The 22,003-nt window shown below is 33.3% G+C and overlaps 1 protein-coding gene across 8 annotated transcripts in view; it reads left to right on the top strand.

Annotated features, from left to right (window-relative positions):
* The window catches only part of LOC118746163, a 114,912-nt gene extending 98,773 nt beyond the window's left edge, over window positions 1-16,139 (top strand). For 4 of the 8 annotated variants that reach the window (XM_036479957.1, XM_036479961.1, XM_036479959.1 and 1 more), the window contains 4 exons: window positions 2,259-2,426; window positions 6,278-6,409; window positions 6,529-6,566; window positions 13,459-16,139. In XM_036479957.1, coding sequence (XP_036335850.1) covers window positions 2,259-2,426; window positions 6,278-6,409; window positions 6,529-6,566; window positions 13,459-14,500 — 1,380 coding nt within the window. In that variant the 3' untranslated portion in view covers window positions 14,501-16,139. Of the gene's footprint in view, window positions 1-2,258; window positions 2,427-6,277; window positions 6,410-6,528; window positions 6,567-7,925; window positions 10,495-13,458 lie in introns of those variants that run through there. The other 4 variants (XM_036479960.1, XM_036479958.1, XM_036479964.1 and 1 more) reach the window with 3 other exon arrangements.
* Window positions 16,140-22,003: the final 5,864 nt, after the last annotated feature.

The raw sequence follows: 22,003 nt of genomic DNA, 5'->3' as shown, positions 1-22,003 counted from the left end.
CTACGTTTATACGCATGCATAAGTCGCTTTAATTCATTTCGTCGCGATTCGAAACATATGTATAAACTAAATTTCAATTCGCTTTGAAAGAGCGAAGTGTTTTGGCTCACACTCCATTTCAAATCGGTAGTTTATTTCTCCAGACAGTTAGAAAGAGTGTATAAACACCGCTCTCAGTCAAAGCGAATTGGAGATCAGCTCTTCTGCTCAAATTCCAAATAATCGCATCAGTATTTAAAAGCTGATTAATAATAATCGTTCTTTTCTTTGTTACGATTTTATAATGCCGAATAAAACTAGATTTTTATCACTTTCCATTATGTTAACTTATAAAATGTCAAATGAAAACAGCTAATTTTGTTTGCTTTTGAAGACGGTTGCTTTGATGCCGATATAAAGCCGTAAGTATAAACACTAGAGCGAAATGTGTACGGTGTCAATGCGCTTTCAATTAAGTCGATTATTCTGTGCGTATAAACGTAGTATATGAGTCCTAGCCAACTTGTTTACTGTGCTTTGATGAATGGAATTATATTTTCGTCCTCTATTAGCTGCTCGGCCGCTGTTGTGTAGTGGTAAGCAGTGCGCGCTTCCACTCCGCTGCGCCTGGGTTCAAGCCCTGGTCAAAGCAACATCAAAAAAATATATATTTAGAAAAAGGTTTTTTCTTAACAGCGTTCGTCCCTCGGTAGGCAATGGCAAACCTTCGAGTGTATATCTGCCATGAAAAACAGCTTCTCATAAAAATACAATCGCCGTTCGGAGTCGGCGTAAAACTGTAGGGGACTTTGTGACACTACATCAAGCCGCACGGCACAAATCGGAGGAACACTAATATGCGTGTAAGCGCCAATCTATTATTATTATTAGCTGGCCCAGCTCATCATTCCACTTTATACGCCATATACCACTGCAATCCTTAATTGCACCAAAGATTTTTCGGAGAACTTTCCCTTGAAATATTTTCAGATTTGATTTATCCTTTTCACTCATCGTCCATGTTTCAAATTCGTAGCGTAAAACAGATCGGGAGATGGTTTCATATAATTTGAACTTACCTTGCCTGTTTAGAAGGTTCTATTTGAAGAGTGTTATTAGAGACACATGTGACCTATTAACTGCGTGAATCCTCTCATCGATTGTGGAGCTTATTTTTCTTCCTGGACAACATCATAAATTTAGTCTTTTCTTCATTTATTTTAAGTCCTATTCTGTTAGCTGCTGAGAACGTATTTGATAAGGCGTTGATACTTCTAGTGACTCTTACAGAATTTATACAATTATTTTTGCGTCTGCACAACGCAGCATGATAATGAAAATTGTTCTTCCGGTTTGTATCTCGAAACATTCAGACTAATTACCTTGTATCCTTAATTTCGACACCGTTTTGAGCCAACACATCATATTAATTCGTGTCCGTTCTGGAATCTTTCCTTTTGCTATATATTGCGGAGATAGCCATCCGGCAGAAGCTATCAAATAGTTGCTTGAAATCAATATTATGCTCACAACACTTTGCCCTGGAATGTTTAATAGCATAAATTCGATTTGTTGTTGAGCTTCTTTGTCAAATCCCATATTGATACCCTGCGAGAATTTTTTTAAAAATCCTTGATTCCATTTTCGCAGGTATGTAGCTCGACTACAAAATTTTTTTGTAGCTATAAGCTAGGCTTTAGAAAAATCGCATTAAAGTTCTTATTTACATACATATGATATTGCATTTAAAATACTTTTTATGTAACTTTGTGGCACAGTCTATGTATGAGTGCTCGTTTTGTTTCTTGCCTCACATTTATAAATAGACATTTCCATTACATTTACATACGTATGTAATAGTGACCGACATTTTGTGCCATTAAATGAAATCCGCACTGCGGGTTGTCATTGAAAGAAAGCCTTTGCAAACTCACGAAAATAGCACAAAACCAACTGATTGTTGGAAGCGCCTGAATGTGGTGCGTATATGTTAAAGCCCAGCATAGTATTCTGCTGAGGTCACGATTTGTAATAGACTCTCTAAAAATAGGAAATATAAATAATCTCTTGGTTATATCTAGTACATACACAAATAAGTCTAAATTTACCTGGTAGTAAATATGATACCCATCGACTCATCCTAACAATATTCGTTATCACTCGTCTATTCTACACTTATAGAACCCTTCTGTTTTAAATATGTTTACATATATATAGATATTTACAATTACATACATTTACTAAAATGATGTATAAATGCATTGCCTTTCTTTATTTAGACGGATACTCTCAACCCATTCGACACCGACAATGGGCAACTCTTCGCTGCCTGTGGCTTAGATAGCAAACTACTGGATGACATGGACTTGGCCAGCTTAACATCGTCGAACACAGATGACCCCATGGTGGAGTTAGCCGATCTACGAAGACAGGTGGTTTACCTTCAGGTATTTGCACGTTTTAATTCGTTTCCGTTGTTATGTTCTGATTTAATCTGACAATGATAAAATGGGAGACTATGCTTTCAATTTAAGTTCTTCTTAAAAGTCTAAATACCTTTCTTTTGAGAGACGGCAACACAATGAGTATTTTCTGTTTACGTTATTTCTATGTGAAGGCATACATACTTACCATGTTGCTAAAAAAGTTGAATAAAAAAAAAACTTTATAAAACTTTCTGATTAAGATCCTTTTAGTCAGTTCCCGTAAAAGTTTAACATTTTCACATAGCCCAAATAAAGACTTCCTATACATTAACTGCAATAATTTAATTAAAACTAAGGTAATTTTTACAAATGTACATATGTACGTGCGACAAGATAGCGTTTAAACAGATTCCTGTCATGTTCAGTTCCTTAAATTAATTTCTTTTGTTTGTAAGATTTTGAATTCCATTCGTTTTTCTGTACAAACAAACATAATTACACTTTTAGTAATCTATTTTTGTAAAAACATATATATACTTGTACCTAATTTTTAATTGCATAAAAAGCATGTAAATAAATGTTTTTACACTTACTCGTATATGCCTTAAAATAACGCACCAAATACGCCTGGCCATTATCGTATTTACATAGACATGGAGCAATATGTATCTGTAGTTTTATCGGAATGCAGTGGCAAAAGTGTTCGATGTGCAGTGAAGGAGCGTAGAATTTTTTGAGAAGCTACTGGTAATGTGATTAATGATGGACACATTCCTGTGAGTTTGGTATCCTTTAAGAAACCTCTTGGATAAATCTGAATGAGATGCTATTGAATTCCTTCTCATGTTTTAGGTTTAAATAATCTTTAATAAATATAATGGCATCAGCAGATTATTTCAACAATGAACAGCATCTAACATGCAAAGTCTTGGCTCCAGACAAACATACTCTCTCTAGTAAGGGTTAGTTATCAACCCTAAGAAAACCACTAGTCTGCAACAACTTTGCGGGGTTACCTACAAAATTATCTGCGTTAGCTGTAAAAATGAAACACCCCAGTAAGAAAGTCCTTGAAAACATATTTTAGGCAAGGATGTAACAACCTTATAAAGAAAATTATTCAGGAGTTAGACAGTAAAGTTCATTACAAACTGATTTAAATATTGCATTTATAAACCAAACCACAATTTTACTTACAAAACTGTACGAACATTTGTTTTAATTATTGTCTACTGGCCGCGTAGAGAGAGTGTTACCTTTCTACAAAACGGTGACTGTTTGGAATCCGATTTCATATCCGGCCAGAGTTTTGTAGGGAGTTACTATTTATGCAGCCACTATATTGAAATTCAAAGCAGCCCACAAACAGCATTGTGAATAAGACCCAAATTTCAACTTTAACCCTTATGTACAAAAAAAGGTGGTACGAATTGTTAATATCTTGACAACCAAATTACTACTTACGATCATGAAATTTCAAGATAGTATTGTGCTAACATTTTTGAATACCATACCCTTTAATAAAACTCATTTTATGATAAAGGGGACTTTTTTAGGGTCTGAGTACCGGATTCCTTAAAGGCAAAGTAGTTCTACGTTTGTATCACCTAATATTTTCATACATTTTGTATGGGATATGTTTCGAATTTTAGTTATTTGCATAGCAAGGTATCACTATAAGCAAGATATGAAAGAGAAGGAAAATTAGAGTACGAAGTTAATTCTACAACAACAAAATTTAGGTGAGCAAATAATTAGTCAGTAAGTTGCTGCTTATGATGGATTGTGTAAGTTGCTCCTGATAGTTGGTAAGCGACTGGAGTTTAAGTGATATCGGGGTTAGTTGAAATAAATTGTAATTTTTCTTAAGGAAATGCTATTTACATATCGACACCAGAGCGGACGATCGACCTATCTTGGCAGCCAGTTCGAAAACGCCCTCTCTCAGAAAACTTTTCAAGAACGCCCTAGTTCAGAATTTGGTTGAAAAACGCTCTACGCCAGAATTTGATTGAAGAACGCCCTATCTCAGAATTCGGCGATACCGAGTTGTAGAAAATTCCACTAGTTCACTAGATACATACCTAAACCTATGGCAATCAGCAAAGTTGCAAAGAAAGCCCATAGAATCTACTCTTAACCAGCTCGCAGTATTAACATACACTCTAAAAAAATTTTGTTTAAATTTGCGCATATTAAGATAGGTAACCAGTTTCCTCTCTTAATGAATGCAAATTTACACATTGCTTGCTTACTTTTACTTATCATATGCGTGGTGTAGAACAAATTTCAAATTTGTTTTTTGAGTTTTAAACATTTATTGTTCACATTTTCATAGTTTACACATAAAATGTTTAAAATTTCTTCTAAAAAATTTTCGTTTAAATTTGTGCATATAAAGAGAGGTAACCAGTTTCCTCTCCTAGTGTGTGCAAAATTAAACACTGTCTGTTTACTTTTACATATCAAATTAGTCACGTAGCGCACACTTACTTTTTACACTTTACAGCCTAAAAAAGTTTACCACTGATATGTACTTAACAAGCATTCGAAGATTTAATTTGCTAACTTGGAATTCGTTCCACCAAAATGAGCTACATGATAAAAATACAAGTTCAGCTGAATTTTCGTTATTCGAAGTATTAAAAAATGAGAAACCAGAAATCGACGAAAATGAATAAAAAAGTTTAAAAATTTCGTGAAATTATTTAATTTATTTATATTAAAATTCTTTTGTAAAATTTTGTATTACTTTTGAAAGTGGAGTGCATCTTTAACCATTAATTTTTTCATGATTTAATGATCGGATCTAAACCAAATTACGGGACGACCTTTAAGGTACTATCTTTCGGGTAAAAAAAATCGGTTCACGCAGTGCAAAGTTATGCGGTGGAATAAATAAAAGAAGTAAAAATACTCCGAAGAATTGATAACCTCCCCTTTTTTTAAGCCGGTTGAAAATGTCTGAGTTCTTTATAAATTTTATGTAAATAAAATGCAATTTATGAAACTTTAAAAAGTTTATTTTTTTATTTCATTCTGTACATAAAACTTGCATAAATGTATTTTAAAGAGCGAATTTTCAGTATTTTCTGATGATATATATTTAGAAGTATAAATCCTTCCCCCAAAAATATATTCCTGCGTGCGCCCCTGGTACTTAGTATTTATTATTTGTAAAAAATATATTTTTACTTTCAAAATGTTTGTAATTTTAAACATTTCATGTTTATATTTATGTGTATATTTTAAACAACTCATGTTCAAAATCAAATCTTGAACATCTTGTGCGTATACTTGAACACATTATGGTTGAAAAATAAACACGTAGTAGTTTTACATGCACTTTTTAGAGTGTATATTTTGGTAGTGGGATAGCTAATAAAGCTCTCGAATAACTCAAATCTACAGCGAGAATGTTAAAAAGTTCAGACATATTTTAAACGTGCTGGCAAACAGGGATGTCACACATACTTATATTTATGTATGTTGTATAGGTGCCTGGCTTCAAAGATAGATATATCAAGAAAATTCATAGCAGATTAAGGAAATCTCCTTGTCTCCGATATGTGCCGCCATCAGTATGGGATTTCCACTAACAACCTAGACACAAGCTGCATTTTTGCCAATGCTTCCGATGTTAGGAGGAAAAAAACTTTATTTTTTTTTAACCAATTAAAAAATCTCCTTTTACACAACCGTACGAACAGTCTCACTCACATAATTCACATCAGTAACTATTTGCCTAATTTTTACTTTGAAACTATGTTATGATTGTTTTTTCTTAATATTAGCTTAACAAATATTTACGTTTTCTTATCTGAAGTTCTAAAATATTTTTGTATGAAATTTCAATCACGCAACAACACTAGGGTGAGGTCGAAGATCGTGAACGCACAATACGTTTACAAAAAAATAAAATTGAAAGTTTGGAGTTGAAAAGGCCGGAAATCAGTAGTGACACCACAAAGGAATGCATAAATACAGCAACACAAACAGATAGGGTATGTACCCAATAGGTATAAAAAGAAATTATATTTTAAATTTTTTTTTAATAAACTCTCATGAAATCTCATCTTATTTGGTTAATTCTTTTCATCCGTGTTTTTTGATATGCCAACAGACACGACCTTATTCATATGGTCCGGAGGGATTGTCAAGGTAAGGTTTCTTCTCATACCGTTTGTAAAAATATCAAAACCGATTTTAATTAATCTCTCTTTATTTAATTTATTCTTAGTTCTTAAGTACAACTCAACTTTATTTTCTTTAACTAAATTTATTACTGAATTTCCTCCCAACAGCGTATCTATGCAACACCACGAAAACCCACTACTATTCCGACTCGCTTGTTATTGCAAGCGAAAAGCTTTACAATACTTCAATTATCTTAAAACTAAAATACCCACAAAACATTTTGCCTCCAGTCAGATACTAATCGCATCCTTTCCAGCAGCTGCACAGCGCTTCTTCACTATAATTCACCGCAAATTGCAACATTTCAAAGACAACTTCGGTGGCATTGTAATCGGTTGCCTAAACGGCATCACAGCGCCAAGTAGCCAAAGCGGCATCGGTGTTGGTGTAGCTGTTGACTATGATGGCTGGCGATCGTGCCTTAGTCGCATCGATAGCACCTTGCAACGGCTTGTTGCATTTGCATGTGCAACGTTGTTGCGCTTCACGCGCAGTTGCGCCGATTTGCATAGTTGGCGTTGTTTGGCTGCAAATTGCAGACAGCTTTCGTGCAATATTTTGACATGCTACAACACAAACTGCAGCAACTACATGCATCATCACTATTATCGCGGCCTAGTTGCATACCGCCATGGCTGGGCCAATTGGCTCCATTTACGTGTGCGCAATGTAAGCGATTTGCTTGCGACGAACATCTTTTGTTTCTTTCACTATCTACAACGAATTTTGCCTTAAGCAATTTGTTTTTGCGAAATTTCGTGAAATTAGAAAGACAAAAAAAAAAACAATACTAACAACCAATTATATACAATGGTTTGTAGGAGTTGGGAAGAGGGGAATTAATTAACGTGCTTGTTTAATTATGTAGTACATACTTCAGTTAGGCTACGTTCCAGAAATAATTAATTTTTTTCTAATTTCAAAATTTCTATGCATAATTGAATAGTTATGTAAACCTTCATATATTCATAGATATGTATATGCCTATACTTAGTTACAGAGCGTATATGTATATGTACACTATTTACATGAAAATTTTTCCAACATTTTTCTTACTTTCACACTTCCTTATAAAAGTATGTATATTGCTTCATAAAAATAGCTAATCTCATAAATTTCTCTTTCATGCTGCCTTTTTTAAATGGGGTTCGGGAATTATTATATTTAAAAAAAATAAAATAATAATATATTTAAATAAAAAATATGCATTATGTTAACGCACACATACACACACAAACACATGCATACACCTACTTGCACATTATTACACAATAACGCACCAAAACATTATACTGAATTGTGTCAACTGGTAAAAACTTATAGACTACGCTTTGGCGAAGAACAGGTACTGTTTTGTGATCTTATCATGGCTGTTATGGTTTTATGCGCCATTAACATTATTTGTATACTACATATAACCTATTCATGTATTGACAATTGTTCATCTTGTCTTTAAAGCTAATAGAACACAAATTAATTTGTTAGTCACTACCAAGAAATATAAGGAAATTAAAATGAGTTAATACTTAGTAAAAAAAAATATGTATACAAAAAAAGATGAGCTTTACAAATTAAATGACCACCAAGTATTAGTTTATTTTGTTTGAATTATTTCAATTTATTATTAGTTATTTATTCAGATTTTTAACAAATTATAAATTCCAAAGTACCCGTGAAGTGCTGTTTTCATAAAGAACTTATCGAGCAAAACAAGAATCGAAATATGAAATCGGCCAAACACCCCCAAAAGCTTGAACTGCATACCTTTGCGCCCTTAAAACCCCTGTCGTTTTAAGCAACTATCTGATTTTGAGGGCAACCGTCACCCCTGACAAAGCTTCAAAGCGCGAGGAATGTGCTTTCTTGCCTTACAATAGGGCGGCATTTTAAGAAGCGAACACAAATTTTCCCACCCTTTGCCTTTATTTTATAACCGAAAACGAAAAGAGAAAGGTGCAATCAAAAGGCGAAATTTTTTTGGTAGAAACGAAATCTCGAATGATGTACGTCTTGATTAAACTTTGGCGATGTATTTTGGCACTATTTTATGAAGCAGCTATACTAACTCTGAATTTACTACAAGACTATTCAATAGCGAGTAAAACGAATGCTTATTTTCAAACACCGGTTGAAAACTGAGTGAGTTATTCATCTTTTAACGAAAATTTATTTCAAATTAGTTATTGCTGTTCACTACAAGGACACACTGATGAATAGTTGAAAAGAATTTCGCTTACATTTTTTTCGATTACAGTTTCTTTGCTCTTATATGAAATATTTTTTTTTTAAGTTTTATTATAGTTAATTTAAAACCAAAGTAAGCTATGTTTATTAAAGTAGCACTTAAGAAAAAAAAAATTAACAAGCAATTTGAAATAAGTATGACTTATTTTTGGATGAAAGTAAAGACAATATAAATGAAATTAACAAAATTTAATCGAAATATGATTGAAAATTTTTGATAAGAAAAAAATACATACATTGTATGTACATAATACTAGCAATACTAAAACAAAATATGTACACTAGGGCGGGTCGATTTGTTCTTAACAAACATAACCGACTTTGCTTCGGCGACTGAAGTATTCTATTGGCAATTCTGACTAAAAAAGTCCATTGAAGCATAGCTCTTAAATAGATTTCGAGCCTCCTTATTTCTAATTTTAGTCGTTAATTCCTAATCAATTAGTTTTTTTTAGATATATTTTGTAATTTTTTTTTAAGAAATGTGTGTATATGGATTTTGCGCATAAGCAATTAGACGAATTTTTCAAAGGAAAGAATTTATCACTGTCCGCATTAATTTCGTGTCGTAGCGAAGTAACGAATCAGTTAGTTTTGAAACCCATATTGAAACATTTAAAGTTTTTTAATTAAATTTTCTAAACAGGTGGCGGCACCCTTCAAAATTTTGTTTGGAAATAAATCTTTCTTAAGCCACCTTAGTTTGATACCCATTTTGCAAAAATATGTTGCTTATCGCATCAATTTAATTGAACTGAAGTAAGTTAAGAAAAATAAATTGGTTATGAATTAGATATTAACTAAACATTAAAAATAAGCGGGCTCGAAACCCCTTAAGAGCTACGTTTCCATGAATTGCCAGTAGAATACGTCAGTCGGCGAAACGAAGTAGAGGAAAAATTTAACCCGCCCTAATGTATATTCAGTAAAAAACAAGCTGAAAAGAAGAACAGAATATCTCCAGTTTGCTCGCAAATATTTTTGATAAGATTCAACTTATGTATATGTAAAGAAATGGTAATTGATATTATAATTTATTTATTTAGAAGCAAATTCAAGTGGAATTTAAGAAATTAAGTCTTTAAACTAAAACTACTGAAAAAACGACTGATCCGGCATAGTAGAGTGAGGAATTTAAGCAAGCCCAGCCTCAGCACTTTAGCTTTTAATGTTTTATTATAATAACTTAAATTTGTTTTAAAACGCAGGATTTTTGCATCATAAACAAAAAGTGCTAAGACGTTTCTTGTTACTATGTTGAAATTTTGTGAAGTAAAAACATTTTTATATCCAAAATCTCGCATTCTACAAGAAAAGTGGAATGAAAAATGTAAATCAAATTAAATTGAAATGGAAAATAACACTTTGAAATGTATTAAAAATTATATTGTATATTATAGTATTGTACATAAATAGGTTTACGAGTATACATAGCTTGAAATGACCGCTAACATTAGCAAGCCCCATAGCTTTGTCAATTTTATTTATGAATCTTATAACAATTTTTAAAAACTGTTTTTCAAATTATTTTTAATTATTAACATAAATGCAATGATCGTAGTATCCTAATTAGGTAATAAAACTATATATTATTAAAAATGTGAAACACACAAAAAATTCTTTAAAACTGTTGAAACTTTTTTAATTGCATGCGGCAATTTAATAGACTTGTGAGGTAATGCCTTCATGTCATTAACAAAAAATAACAAGAAACATTTTATGGTAAAGTATTTTTGTTTATTGAATTTGTGCAACTGAATGCTTAGAACGTTTTTTTTTTATATATAAGTATTCAAAAATAATGCATAAGACCTGCATACACAAGTACTTAGTTTGCTCACTTACAAAATTATTTAATTAAATGTTAGTAAATCGCTTAAAATGGAACCGTACAGCGACCGAAAACTTTTTATGCAGCACCTAGTGTGTAAGCCACTAAAATTTGATAGTGGGTGTTTGCACCAATATACGTATATTGGGCCATCTGCCCTGTAAACCATATTTTCGGAGTATTTTGAGTTGTAGAGAAACTTTAAAGAATTCGTAATGATCTCATCCGATTTTTTTGCCGAATTTTCTAAAATGACACAAACTATGCACACTTCGATTCTTTTACAAATTTCTGAAGAAAATCGGTAAAGCAATGAAGATAATGCTGCTATGTGAAGAATTTCTTGGAGAATTTTTTCAGAATTTTCTTTATTTTTCGTACAGAAATTTCTTTACGAGTTCGTGTCAACCACTTCATATAATTTTCTTTGACGAATTGTAAAAAAATCTTACAGAAATGAGATAATCCGAAAGATATCGTTAAGATTTCGGGAAATTTAGTTTGCAAGGTGTTTACTATAGGTATATGGTTATATTTTTTTATTCAGTTTACAAAAATAACATACACTAGAGAATAATATGTTTTAATTAGATAACCTGATTACCGGGCAAACCAATCGCTGGTCCCTAGTCTTGTCAAGGATATGGATGCATGATTTAAGACCTTAATCATAATGAACTTTTTTGCGAGGTTTAGAAAATTGCCAATTCTGGGGTCCGCAATATTCTTCAGTTAGGAAGAGCCAGGTTAGCTAAGTCGCGAACTTCCAAAGGGAGCAGAGTGTCAAAGGAGATACCGCTGCTGTAACAGAATATCACGCTCCCACTCCGTCAAGAATTTGGGAGCCGTCTGCAAAGAAATTGCACGTGTTGCTATTGAATCGAAGTCCCTTCTTCCACTCGTCTAGCTCTAATATTACGTCCAGCCGGAGCTGAGGACGGCTCCTTGTGGAGTGCCTCAGTTCGCCTCCCTTGAGATCACCCCTCTCACACACCACTGTCCGACAATTCAAAAGATTACTGATTCCTTGACGAATTACAGGATTAACGCCGATAAAATCAAGATCCTCTAACAAAATAAAAGCTATCTCTGTGGATATTTCCTTCTTAAAGCCGTGCTGATTTCTTAATATTAGATTAGGCAAAAACATCTAATGGGGTTTTCGAAAGAAAAATTCTGCGAAAACTTGCGGGCTTTCACGCATTGGTGATGGCGAATACCGCAGACAATTTAAAGATGAGCCGTATGCGCTTTACAGCGATATAGACGTTGTGAAGCGATTTAAAATACACGGCTACTCTGGCTTGGATATGTCGTACGAATGGACCGAAACGCTACCGCTCTGAAAGTAATGAAAGATCAGGTGGAGTATTACTTAGCTTCATTTGGTATTTCCAATTGGTGTCAGTGGGCACAGAAGGGAAACGACTGGCGAGCTTTTCTGGACTCGGCCAAAATCGCTTAGGCAGTTTCCTCGCCAATAAAGAATACAGAAGAAAGACGAAGAAGAATATAAGCTAAAACCCTTTCTTAATATACGAGTGACTTTCCAAAACCACAATATACCAAATGTAGGCATTTCAGTGTCAAAGCGACGCCGTGCGAGTAAAAATCGCGCTAACCGAAGTCGTCACCTTAGCCTGAGAGGCGACCTGAGAGAAATTCAGTATTAGGAAATAATGTTTGGACAATTAAAAATGGCAGCGCTAAATTAAAGTTTCCAGACCACACGGCACATATCTGTGCTTTGGAAAATGGATTTACCACACAGACACCCTCGATGATTGAAAGCTGTGTCGGAGCAAGGCTAGTCTTACCTAAAGGAAATCATAATTTTATGGGGTAGTCTAGCCGCTCCTAAGTCTTTAGAATTCTGTTGGACTTCTTCCAAGTACATCGCATGGGTGTACACTAGGGTGGTCCAAAAAAGCTAAGTCGGAATATTAATGCCCTCACCCACTAAGATTGTTCTATACTGAAAAAATTATACCCCATTTTTATAGTTTTTTAATCAAAAACTATTTAAAGGTCGCTCAAAATTTTCCAAGTATATTTTTTGAGAAAAACCAGTTTTCGTAGAAATGGTATAGATTTCTTGAAAATCAAAAAAAATTTCGATCGGAAAACTCTGTTTCTCTTCAGGAGACTTTGAATAACAAACCCAATTGTTTATTAAACCATTTTCTATTATTAACTACTTTTTATAGCACCCCTGGCACCCCTAAAATCCTCAAAAAAGTGTAATTGGGCGACCCGTAAAAAAGCGCCAGTTTAAAAAAAAACTAATAAACAGTCGGGTGTTATTATGAGCAGTCTCCTAAAGAAAGGAAAAGAAGTTTTCCGATCGAAAAATATTGATTTTCAATACTTGTATACCAATTCTACAAAATGCTGTTTTGCTTTGAGCAGGTTGAGCGACCTCTAATCCTAAAAAACCGGGGTAGCAATCCTTGGGGATGAGAGCATTAATGTGCATTGTATTAACATACTATAAAAGGTACATCTGTAGAAAAGTTTTTGAGTTAGTCAATGATAGCATTCAATTGTGCAAACGAAAATTAGAAAAAAAAGCATGCGATTAGTTATATGTACACACATACATACATACATACCACTATATTCATACTAATACCAAAATCACTTCATAAGTTTACGAAATTGCACGACATCGAATTGTACTGTAAATAAAACAACATAACGCCATTCTAATCTCTACTTCTCTATTCATTTCTTTTTGGTCCCCAACATTGTGTCCGCTTGCCATCATTGAAAATAACATAGAAGTAAACCCGAGTACACCAGCTACACGACGCATTATCATCCCGCAGCTAGTTGCAATAACAACAGCATATGCAGCAGCGCCAACAACAGCAACAACCACACTCTTTGTCCACACCACCAACAACAACTGCAAAACAACTGCAATGGCAGCAATAATAATCTCCCAGTTGCCGCTACAGAAGCAGCATCTCAACAAATACGACGTCACACCATCATATCGACCACTCTGAGCAATTACAACAATCAACAGTTGGCAATGGCACCGCGACGTGCTTCAATCGCGTGGGAAAAGCCAACAGCGACAGCACCCACAACAGCCGCTACGCTGACCCAGACATCAGCCGCTGGCACAGGAAAACACGCGCCAACCGCAAACATTTACAAGCCCGTGAAAATTACACTAATCGGCGAACCATTGAAGCAATGGCAATGGAATGCTGTTGGCAATGGCAAGACTGCTGCTACTCAAAGTAATGGCAGCAACAATACGGCAATAAGCAATGGCAGTGACAAAGTCAGTGTGAAGTGTGAAGCAGCGGGCGGTAGTAATATAAATGGAAAAATTAGTGGTAACGGTACTCGTAGTAGTGTTGGGATGTGCAATAGTCGTACCAATGGCCTTTCGAAAGTATACAAAAACAACAATGGCTTGTGCAATGGTGGGTCAGCAGGTTCGTGTGGCAGCAATGGATATGCGAATGGTAATAGCAGTAATTACGAGGCAAAAGCAATTGAGGGTGTTAGGAATGCCAAGCAGAGTGGCTACAATGGCATTGGTGTCGGTGTTGGTGTCCGTTTGGGTAATGGCGAACAAAATCTAGCGACGTATCAGTCCAACCAAAATCATCATACACAGCATCTGCATACGCAGCAGGCACTGGCACAGACGGAACAACAGCAGCAAACACATGTGCAACATGCAAGCAAAATTGTTTATCAGCAGCAGCAGCAGCAGCAACAACAACAGCAAAACCCACTGCAAGTCTATCAAACGTCTAATGGCAGCAATGGCAATTTCTATCCAACAGTTACTATAGTCTGAGCGCGAATGTATTGTAATTAGCTTGTAATGCCTGAGATTCATATTAGAATTACTATTACTTACGTATACATACATAAGTACGTAAATAAAAACATATGTACATACACATATGATGTTTAGAAACATTTTTGAAAGAATTTCTCAACAGCTGATATTTTTAAATTTTGTAGAATTTATATTTAAAAGTAAATACACAAAAGCCCAATTTGTAATCTGTCGGCCAAGTTTTAAAAAACTTTACTTATAGGCAGTTTCCACGACGCCCATGTTGCGCAATTTCAACACTGTTCTCAATTTCAGCTGAAATTACGATACGATTCGCAAATTGGCTTTACAATAACCTGTCACCTGAAATTGAGTATGAATCTCAATTTCAGTGACATTGAAACGAAATTACCACAATTTCGCGAATACAACTCCACAGAGTACTCATTTCGAAATGTTAATGAGCAAAAAGAAGAAAAATAAACTTCAATAACAAACAAATAAAAATAAAAAACAAAACACAAAATTCATATTAAACAAAAACAAACTGAAATTAGCATGGTCGTGTAAACAGCTATAATTGAAAATTGAGGGTTGAAAATGCGCCTCGAGGAAATTCACTTTTAATTTGTTTTAAATCAACCCGCATCGTGGAATCCCATTGAGACGATGCATGTAACATAATGTGAGAGTACTTTCCAAAATTGCAAGATCTCGAATTTGTTCGAAAGCGGTCCTTTACGGTATGCGTGCAAATGAAATAAGTTATTATGAGTATACTAGTTAAAAATTGCGTTTGACCTTTCAAACTGAATACATCTGTCACGCAAAACTCACAAGCCTCTATATAAAAACCTTTAATAAACATACCAATATTTTACGCGTTGAAGAAATGTGTGAACAAAATTTAAAGCTCGATGACTTAGCTTTGTGATGATGTGTATGTAGAGTGTTCTTGATTTATTTCTAATTCTAGTTCTAAGAGCTACGACCTTTGCAGACTCTGCTTTTATACTTTTGCTCATAGCCTATTCATGCCAATTACTATTTCCAATTGAGTTAAGAGTATTAGAGTTTCAAAAACGTAGAGAAAGAAATGGCCATACAAATAGTATACCTACATATATAAGGGCGGGTCAATTTGTATGGGAGATTTTGTCGTCTATAGGTGTATAACATAGGAGGATTCTATGTACATACGTATAATTCTTAGCAAGTTTGCCGAAGAAACCATGGGTCTAAAAGCAATTTCGAGTTTACCGAATTGCGAAAATAGGTTCCTTAGCATTTGTCGTAGTGTCGTAAAGCAGTGTTTAAATTTTGTATAAAAACATGCTGGAAGGGGTTTTTGGTATGAGGAATCCCTTACTGTACTTATTTTGTTCTTAAAACTTTCACCAGAGGGTGAAAAATTTTAATTTTCATATTTTCTTCGAAACCTATTTTCGTAATTTGGCAAACTCCAAATTTATTTTAGACCCACGGTTTCTTCCGTAAATTTGCTTAGAATTCCATGTAGAATCCTCCTATGATATACACGCATAGTAAAAAAAAAAAATTACCACCCCTAACATACGCACATATGTTTTTTAGCCAGCTGTAAGATTTTTTAAGACAGGTGGTTTTTCTACATGGAATTTCATCAGTGGGAGTTCATAGCTCAGGTTTCGGTTCCATTTGAAAATACATATATTTTTATGTACACATTTATCCTTTCTTTTTCGATTTCTTTTTAGCTTTCAGCTAAGGGGTTACAACTATAATAACAACTTATAATATTATTATTATTATCATTATTATTGTTATTATTATTATTATTATTCTTATTATTATTATTATTATTATTATTATTATTATTATTATTATTATTATTATTGTTATTACATTATCGATGTTTAACATCGGAATTCACCCACACCGGTTATAGAATATGTAAATATTATTCAGTTGGCCTCAGACGATTTTTTATAAGATCAATTTAGAAGTTCCCAAACGATTTTACAGCTGTGCAAAATTAGCGCTTGGAATAAACGCTTAAAGGTGTAAAGCTTTCAAATCAGTTGTTGGCAAATCCACCACTGGTATCAGTGAATATTTCTTGCATTTGCAATGGGTCCTTAATTCCTGGCAGAAGCCATATTGTTATATCGCTTCTGGTAGGCTGATGGAGCTTACGCTGAGCAATGGGCCACAGTGAGATGAACATCAAATCAAGCGCGCTAAAACTCCAATTGTCACAATCATATGTATATATTTTACACTGCTATACCTGAACTCATTTTTCGTATTTATATAGCGTCGGCCGCTGTGGTGTAGCAGTAAGCAGTGCGCGCTTCCACTCCGCAACGCCTGGGTTCAAGCCCTGGTCAAAGCAACATTGCAAAAAAATATAGAAAAAAGGTTTTTTCTTAACAGCGGTCGTCCCTCGGCAGGCAATGGCAAACCTCCGATTGTATTTCTGCGATGAAAAACAGCTTCTTCGAAACGAGTACAAAATTTGCTCACCCCTTGCCTTTAGGTTAGAATCAAACACGAAAAGAGAAAGAGGCAATCAAAGGCGAAATCACCATAAGTGATGGTCAAACGCACAGGTATGATTTCTTGTAACTTATTATTATTATGCTGTCTTTCAAGACCGGCGTGGTCAATATGTTCACAATTTTTTTCAGAGGTGATAACATACATATGTATCTACCTACCTGACAAACATGTGTATCTCACACAGCCTGTCGCTGAATGCCAAAAAAATAGTATTTTTAATACACTAAATTTTAAACAAAATTTATTTGCAGTCATACTATTTTCAATAAAAAAACCAATACCAATATTGCAATTAATTTGCAGTTGATTTTCATTCAAAAGGAATAATATTATGAACAAATTAAATCAGCATTAAAGTGACTTGTAATTTAAAAGTATGCTAATATATACAACTACAAAAAAAGGAAGAAAAGTTTGCCTCGACTTTAACAGCATCTGGTGTTGAAAGTACTTTACAGCAGTTTTAAAGAATATCAAGAAAAGTTAAGACCAATGCTTTATATCCCGATTTGCGGCGGTAATAAACATACAGCTCTTGATTTTTATGAACGGTACAAATACTGTATAAGTTGACAATAGCATTATTTCCGAATAATAAAAAATATAAGGAAATGGATGGAAAACATACATATTCACCTCAAACGTTGACTTTTTTTAAACATTTTTTTAATAAAGCAGCAAGAAACTTGGCTCAGATAACACTTTGTGGCATAAATATTTGTAATTATTAGTTCTCTAAATACATAAATAAATAAAAATTTTGTAATAACTTAAATACATACATATACAACGCACATCAGTTCTATTTACACTACCGAAACATATGTACACCTTTTTTGAAATTTTGAATTTACCTTAATTTAGAAACACATTTATTATACTTGCAATATACAATAACAACAACACACATATTATGTATCTACATATATTTAGACATAAAAAATATCATATATAGGTACATAAGTATTTTTAGTAAGCTAAAAAAAAGTAACTATATATTATTCTGATAATAAAAATGTATATGTAGAAAAAAAAATAAAAATAATACATAAAAGTAAAAAAGTATTAGTTTAGTGCTAAGGGCTTGCACATGTATGTGTACACTTCAAGAAACCGGAAAATTACAAGATTTCTATAATCAAATAATTACTCTTGCCTAAAGAGATTTACAACAAAATGTGTATGTGCAACAAATTTGCAAAAGAAGAAAGTGTAAAAGCATATATGCAAACTTTTGTTGCTAATTTATGTATTTTACATACATGCATGCATATAAGTACATACATATAGTACAGTAGATACACCATAAAGCAAAATTAAATGCAGTTACATTCAAAAATCTCCATGCTAACATATACATATATGTATGTACATTAGACTGCATCACCAAAAAAAGTTGCGGTTTTTCCGCCGGGATTACAAAATTTATTATATTTTAAGACGTCCGCGAAAATATTTCGGAAAAATATGAAGATTTAAGCGAACTGGACCGATTTGAAAATACCTCAAAAAATGAAGTTTTTTATGAATAAAAATAGTTTCTTAAAGAACTTTTTGGAAAAAGTCCCCTCAGATGACAAATTAGATTAAGCTTAAAAAATCTGCATAAAAATATTTAAACATCTTTTCAACGGAATCGTATCTAAGAATAAGATTTTTGATGCTGTTTTTTTACTTTTTTCAAAGATTGGTTTACGAAAAACTTGAATAACTGGGACAAAAATGTTCTGATTTAAACTTGTGGGATCTCAGTAGAAAGGTATTTTCACACGGTTTTTATTTCTGGCCAAAAAACGTAATTCGTGTCCCATTTTGTTTTTTAGAATACCAACACATCTTAATTCAACTTTGAATGACGTTCGTTCATCCTACCTTTCTCTTCCATCCTTTGAATGAGCTTATTAGCAAAGAAATAAAAAGGGTGAGAAAATACCTTTCCAATGACACCTCCTAAGTCTAAATCGGAAGAGTTTAGGTTCAGTTATTCAAGTTTTTTCTATACCAATATTTGAAAAAAGTTAAAAAACAGCATCAAAAATCTCATCATTACGATTCCGTTAAAAATTTTTTTTTAGTTTTTTAAAATATTTTTATGCAAATATTTTAAGCTTAAACCGTTTTGTCATTTGAGGGGATTTCTATGTTTATTCATAAAAAACTCCATTTTTGGAGGTATTTTCAAATCGGTCCAGCTCACTTAAATCTTAATATTTTTCCGAAATATTTTGGTGGACGTCTTAAAATATAATAGATTTTATAATTCCAATGGAAAAATAGTACCGATTTTTTTTTTGTGTGGGGAGTGATTCAGTCTAATGTACATACATATTCACCTTGCAAGTGTATTAAACTACAAAAATATTTACATCAAATATACTTACATACATACATACATATGTATAACACTGAACAATTATCATAATCGTCCGAAAATGATTATAAGCGTGTTGGAGGCATGCCTTATCTTTAACGTATTAATTACATACATATGTATCAAACAAAAATACTTATTAAATGCAAACATACCTAATTGCAAATATGCTTCTCCACATATATACATACATGCATACTTATAATTTAGTATAAATAGCTCAATCTAATTTAGCCTAATTTGTTATCAGCAAATCCTCTCACGTACATACATATGTATGTTTATATATACATGATGTACATGTTCAATAACCTTAAATTACGTTGAAATATTAAAAAAACTGTTTTCCAAGAAATACTAAGTGGGTTCGTTAAAAACCTAAGAGTGTTCGCATTTTTATTTCTAATTGTTAAACCTATATAAATACATGTAAATTTATTCCATATTATTGTTTTATTTACATATGTGACGTATATACATATGTACATGTTTATGTAGAAGACAATTCATTGATTGGAAGCTAAAAAAATTAACTTAATAAGAGGACATTAAATACATACTATACATACCTTGAGCAGACATTAAGGAAATGCGTTTTATTATTTATAAGGCATTGTTTATGGTAAGCTATGTATGCAGCTCGGGGAAACCAGAGGCTGTAAATAAAAGTTTTGTTTCGTTTATTTTTCGTTAAAATTTAGCATTGGATGTTAACCCTTAACTATTGATGTTGGTCAGTGAGACAACACAAAATTTATTGTTAAGTAATAATTGCAAAACCGCCTATCTTACGACACTCAATTTTTACAGGCTTATTTTTTGAAGGCATTGCCTTGATAGGCGGTATTTTCTCTAGCTAGTATTTTACAAAATCTATTGTTTTAATAACGATTTAACGATTTTTATGCATAAACCTCGATGCCTGGAGTTCAGGGTTACCAAATGTCATTTTTGACACAACGGCGATTAGGTGGCTGTGCAACTGGTCGATGGGCGGTTTCGCAAAAACATCGACGATATATAGATCGTTTCACCAGAAACTGTTTTCAGTGAAATTACTACCCTTTTCACTTTACAAAAGTATAAAAGCTTCGAACTTTTTTTTTTACTTTACACAAATCTAATTTAAGTTTTATTAGCAGCATCTTCACACCATATGTTAAGAAAAAAGTACAAAATAGCCAACAATTTATTCATATCCTTAACACGAGAAATACTGGTTTAAATAAAAATTCATCAACTTTACAAGGGTATATAATAAATTTGGCAACTTTCACAATAACTGGAAACTGAAGAGTGTTTTTAGTAAGGAATTTTTCTTGGCTTTTTCTGTGCATATCGTGTAAAATAAAAATTAACAAATATTTACATATTCTTATACATATGATAATACAACTAAGAATTGATAACACTCATGAGTTCTAGTACATATTATTAAATGCAAACATTTCTCACTTGATTTCCGCAAACTTACTGATCATATCTTCACATTCCAAGCGTCGGAGTAAATCCGACTCAATGCACAGTATAGCTACTTAGGGCCGGTTGTTCAATGTCTGGCTAACACAAATCGGAGGTAGAAGCTCCGGTTAAATAAAACGACTGCTTTATCGATCACATGTTATATGCATGATGTCGAAATCGACGATAATGATATTTGACTGGGAGCGACTGGGCGATTTGCCCTCATACAGCCAATTTACACGATGGCTTTTCACCCTGGGTGGTTGGCATGCACGCACGGTTAGCGAAATTCAACTTTTTAAACAGGTGCCAACCCTAACACATGTAGCTAAAAAAATGAAGTGTATTCAATACCTTTTTGGTATAATTCATTTAACTTAATAAATAATTTGAATTTGATTTTCGTACATATGGCAGCCCTTTGAAAAACTAAAACCAAATTGCATATTTACAGGTCAAGATCTTTCATTTCACACCTTATTTTTTTTAAATGCTATCGTTCGTTGCGTTATGACTTGGTGTTAAATATTTAACGCAAACATCTCCGAACTCGATTAAGAAGTTTCACTTCAAAAAAGTTCTTAATTAAAAAGTAAAACTACACGCAAAGATTTTAATTTGATCTCCAACTCGAAAGAACTGTACAAATTTAATGACTGTCATAAAAAATGCCTTCTCGTATAATATACATATGTAGGTATGTATTTAGTTAGATCGTTATGACTTTTCGAAAAGGTGGTAAGCCTGATCAAAAAAATGTTCAAACCAAAGCTATCATCAATCTCTTTCGATTGACATCCATATCTTTATATTTCATAAAACTTGTGTATAAGTTAACTAAACTCGACTTTTCAAACGGGTGGTAGCCCTAACCGCTACTGTACCTGAAATATTATATTAGGTTTGGTCTTTGTTTTGGACGAAATTTAAAAAAAAAATCAGAAAAATTACTCAATTCTTATCCAGATACGTTCCGAGTCATTAACACAGAATTTTATTTGTTTGTTTTTTTTTTATGCGTAGAAAAAAAGTGTAAAAAGAAACGAAAGTAACAACGAGAGGAAATAGGAAAACGTCCAAAATTACGCCGCGTTTTTTGGGTCCAGCACGCGCTGCCACCCATTGTCGTTAAAGTACGTTTA

The sequence above is a fragment of the Rhagoletis pomonella genome, unplaced genomic scaffold, assembly GCF_013731165.1.
Source record: "Rhagoletis pomonella isolate Grant_MI unplaced genomic scaffold, Rhpom_1.0 Rhpom_scaffold_00010, whole genome shotgun sequence".
NCBI classification, from domain to species: Eukaryota; Metazoa; Arthropoda; class Insecta; order Diptera; family Tephritidae; genus Rhagoletis; species Rhagoletis pomonella.
The sequence above is the reverse complement of the archived record's forward strand: the minus strand, read 5'-3'. Positions and strand labels throughout refer to the sequence as shown.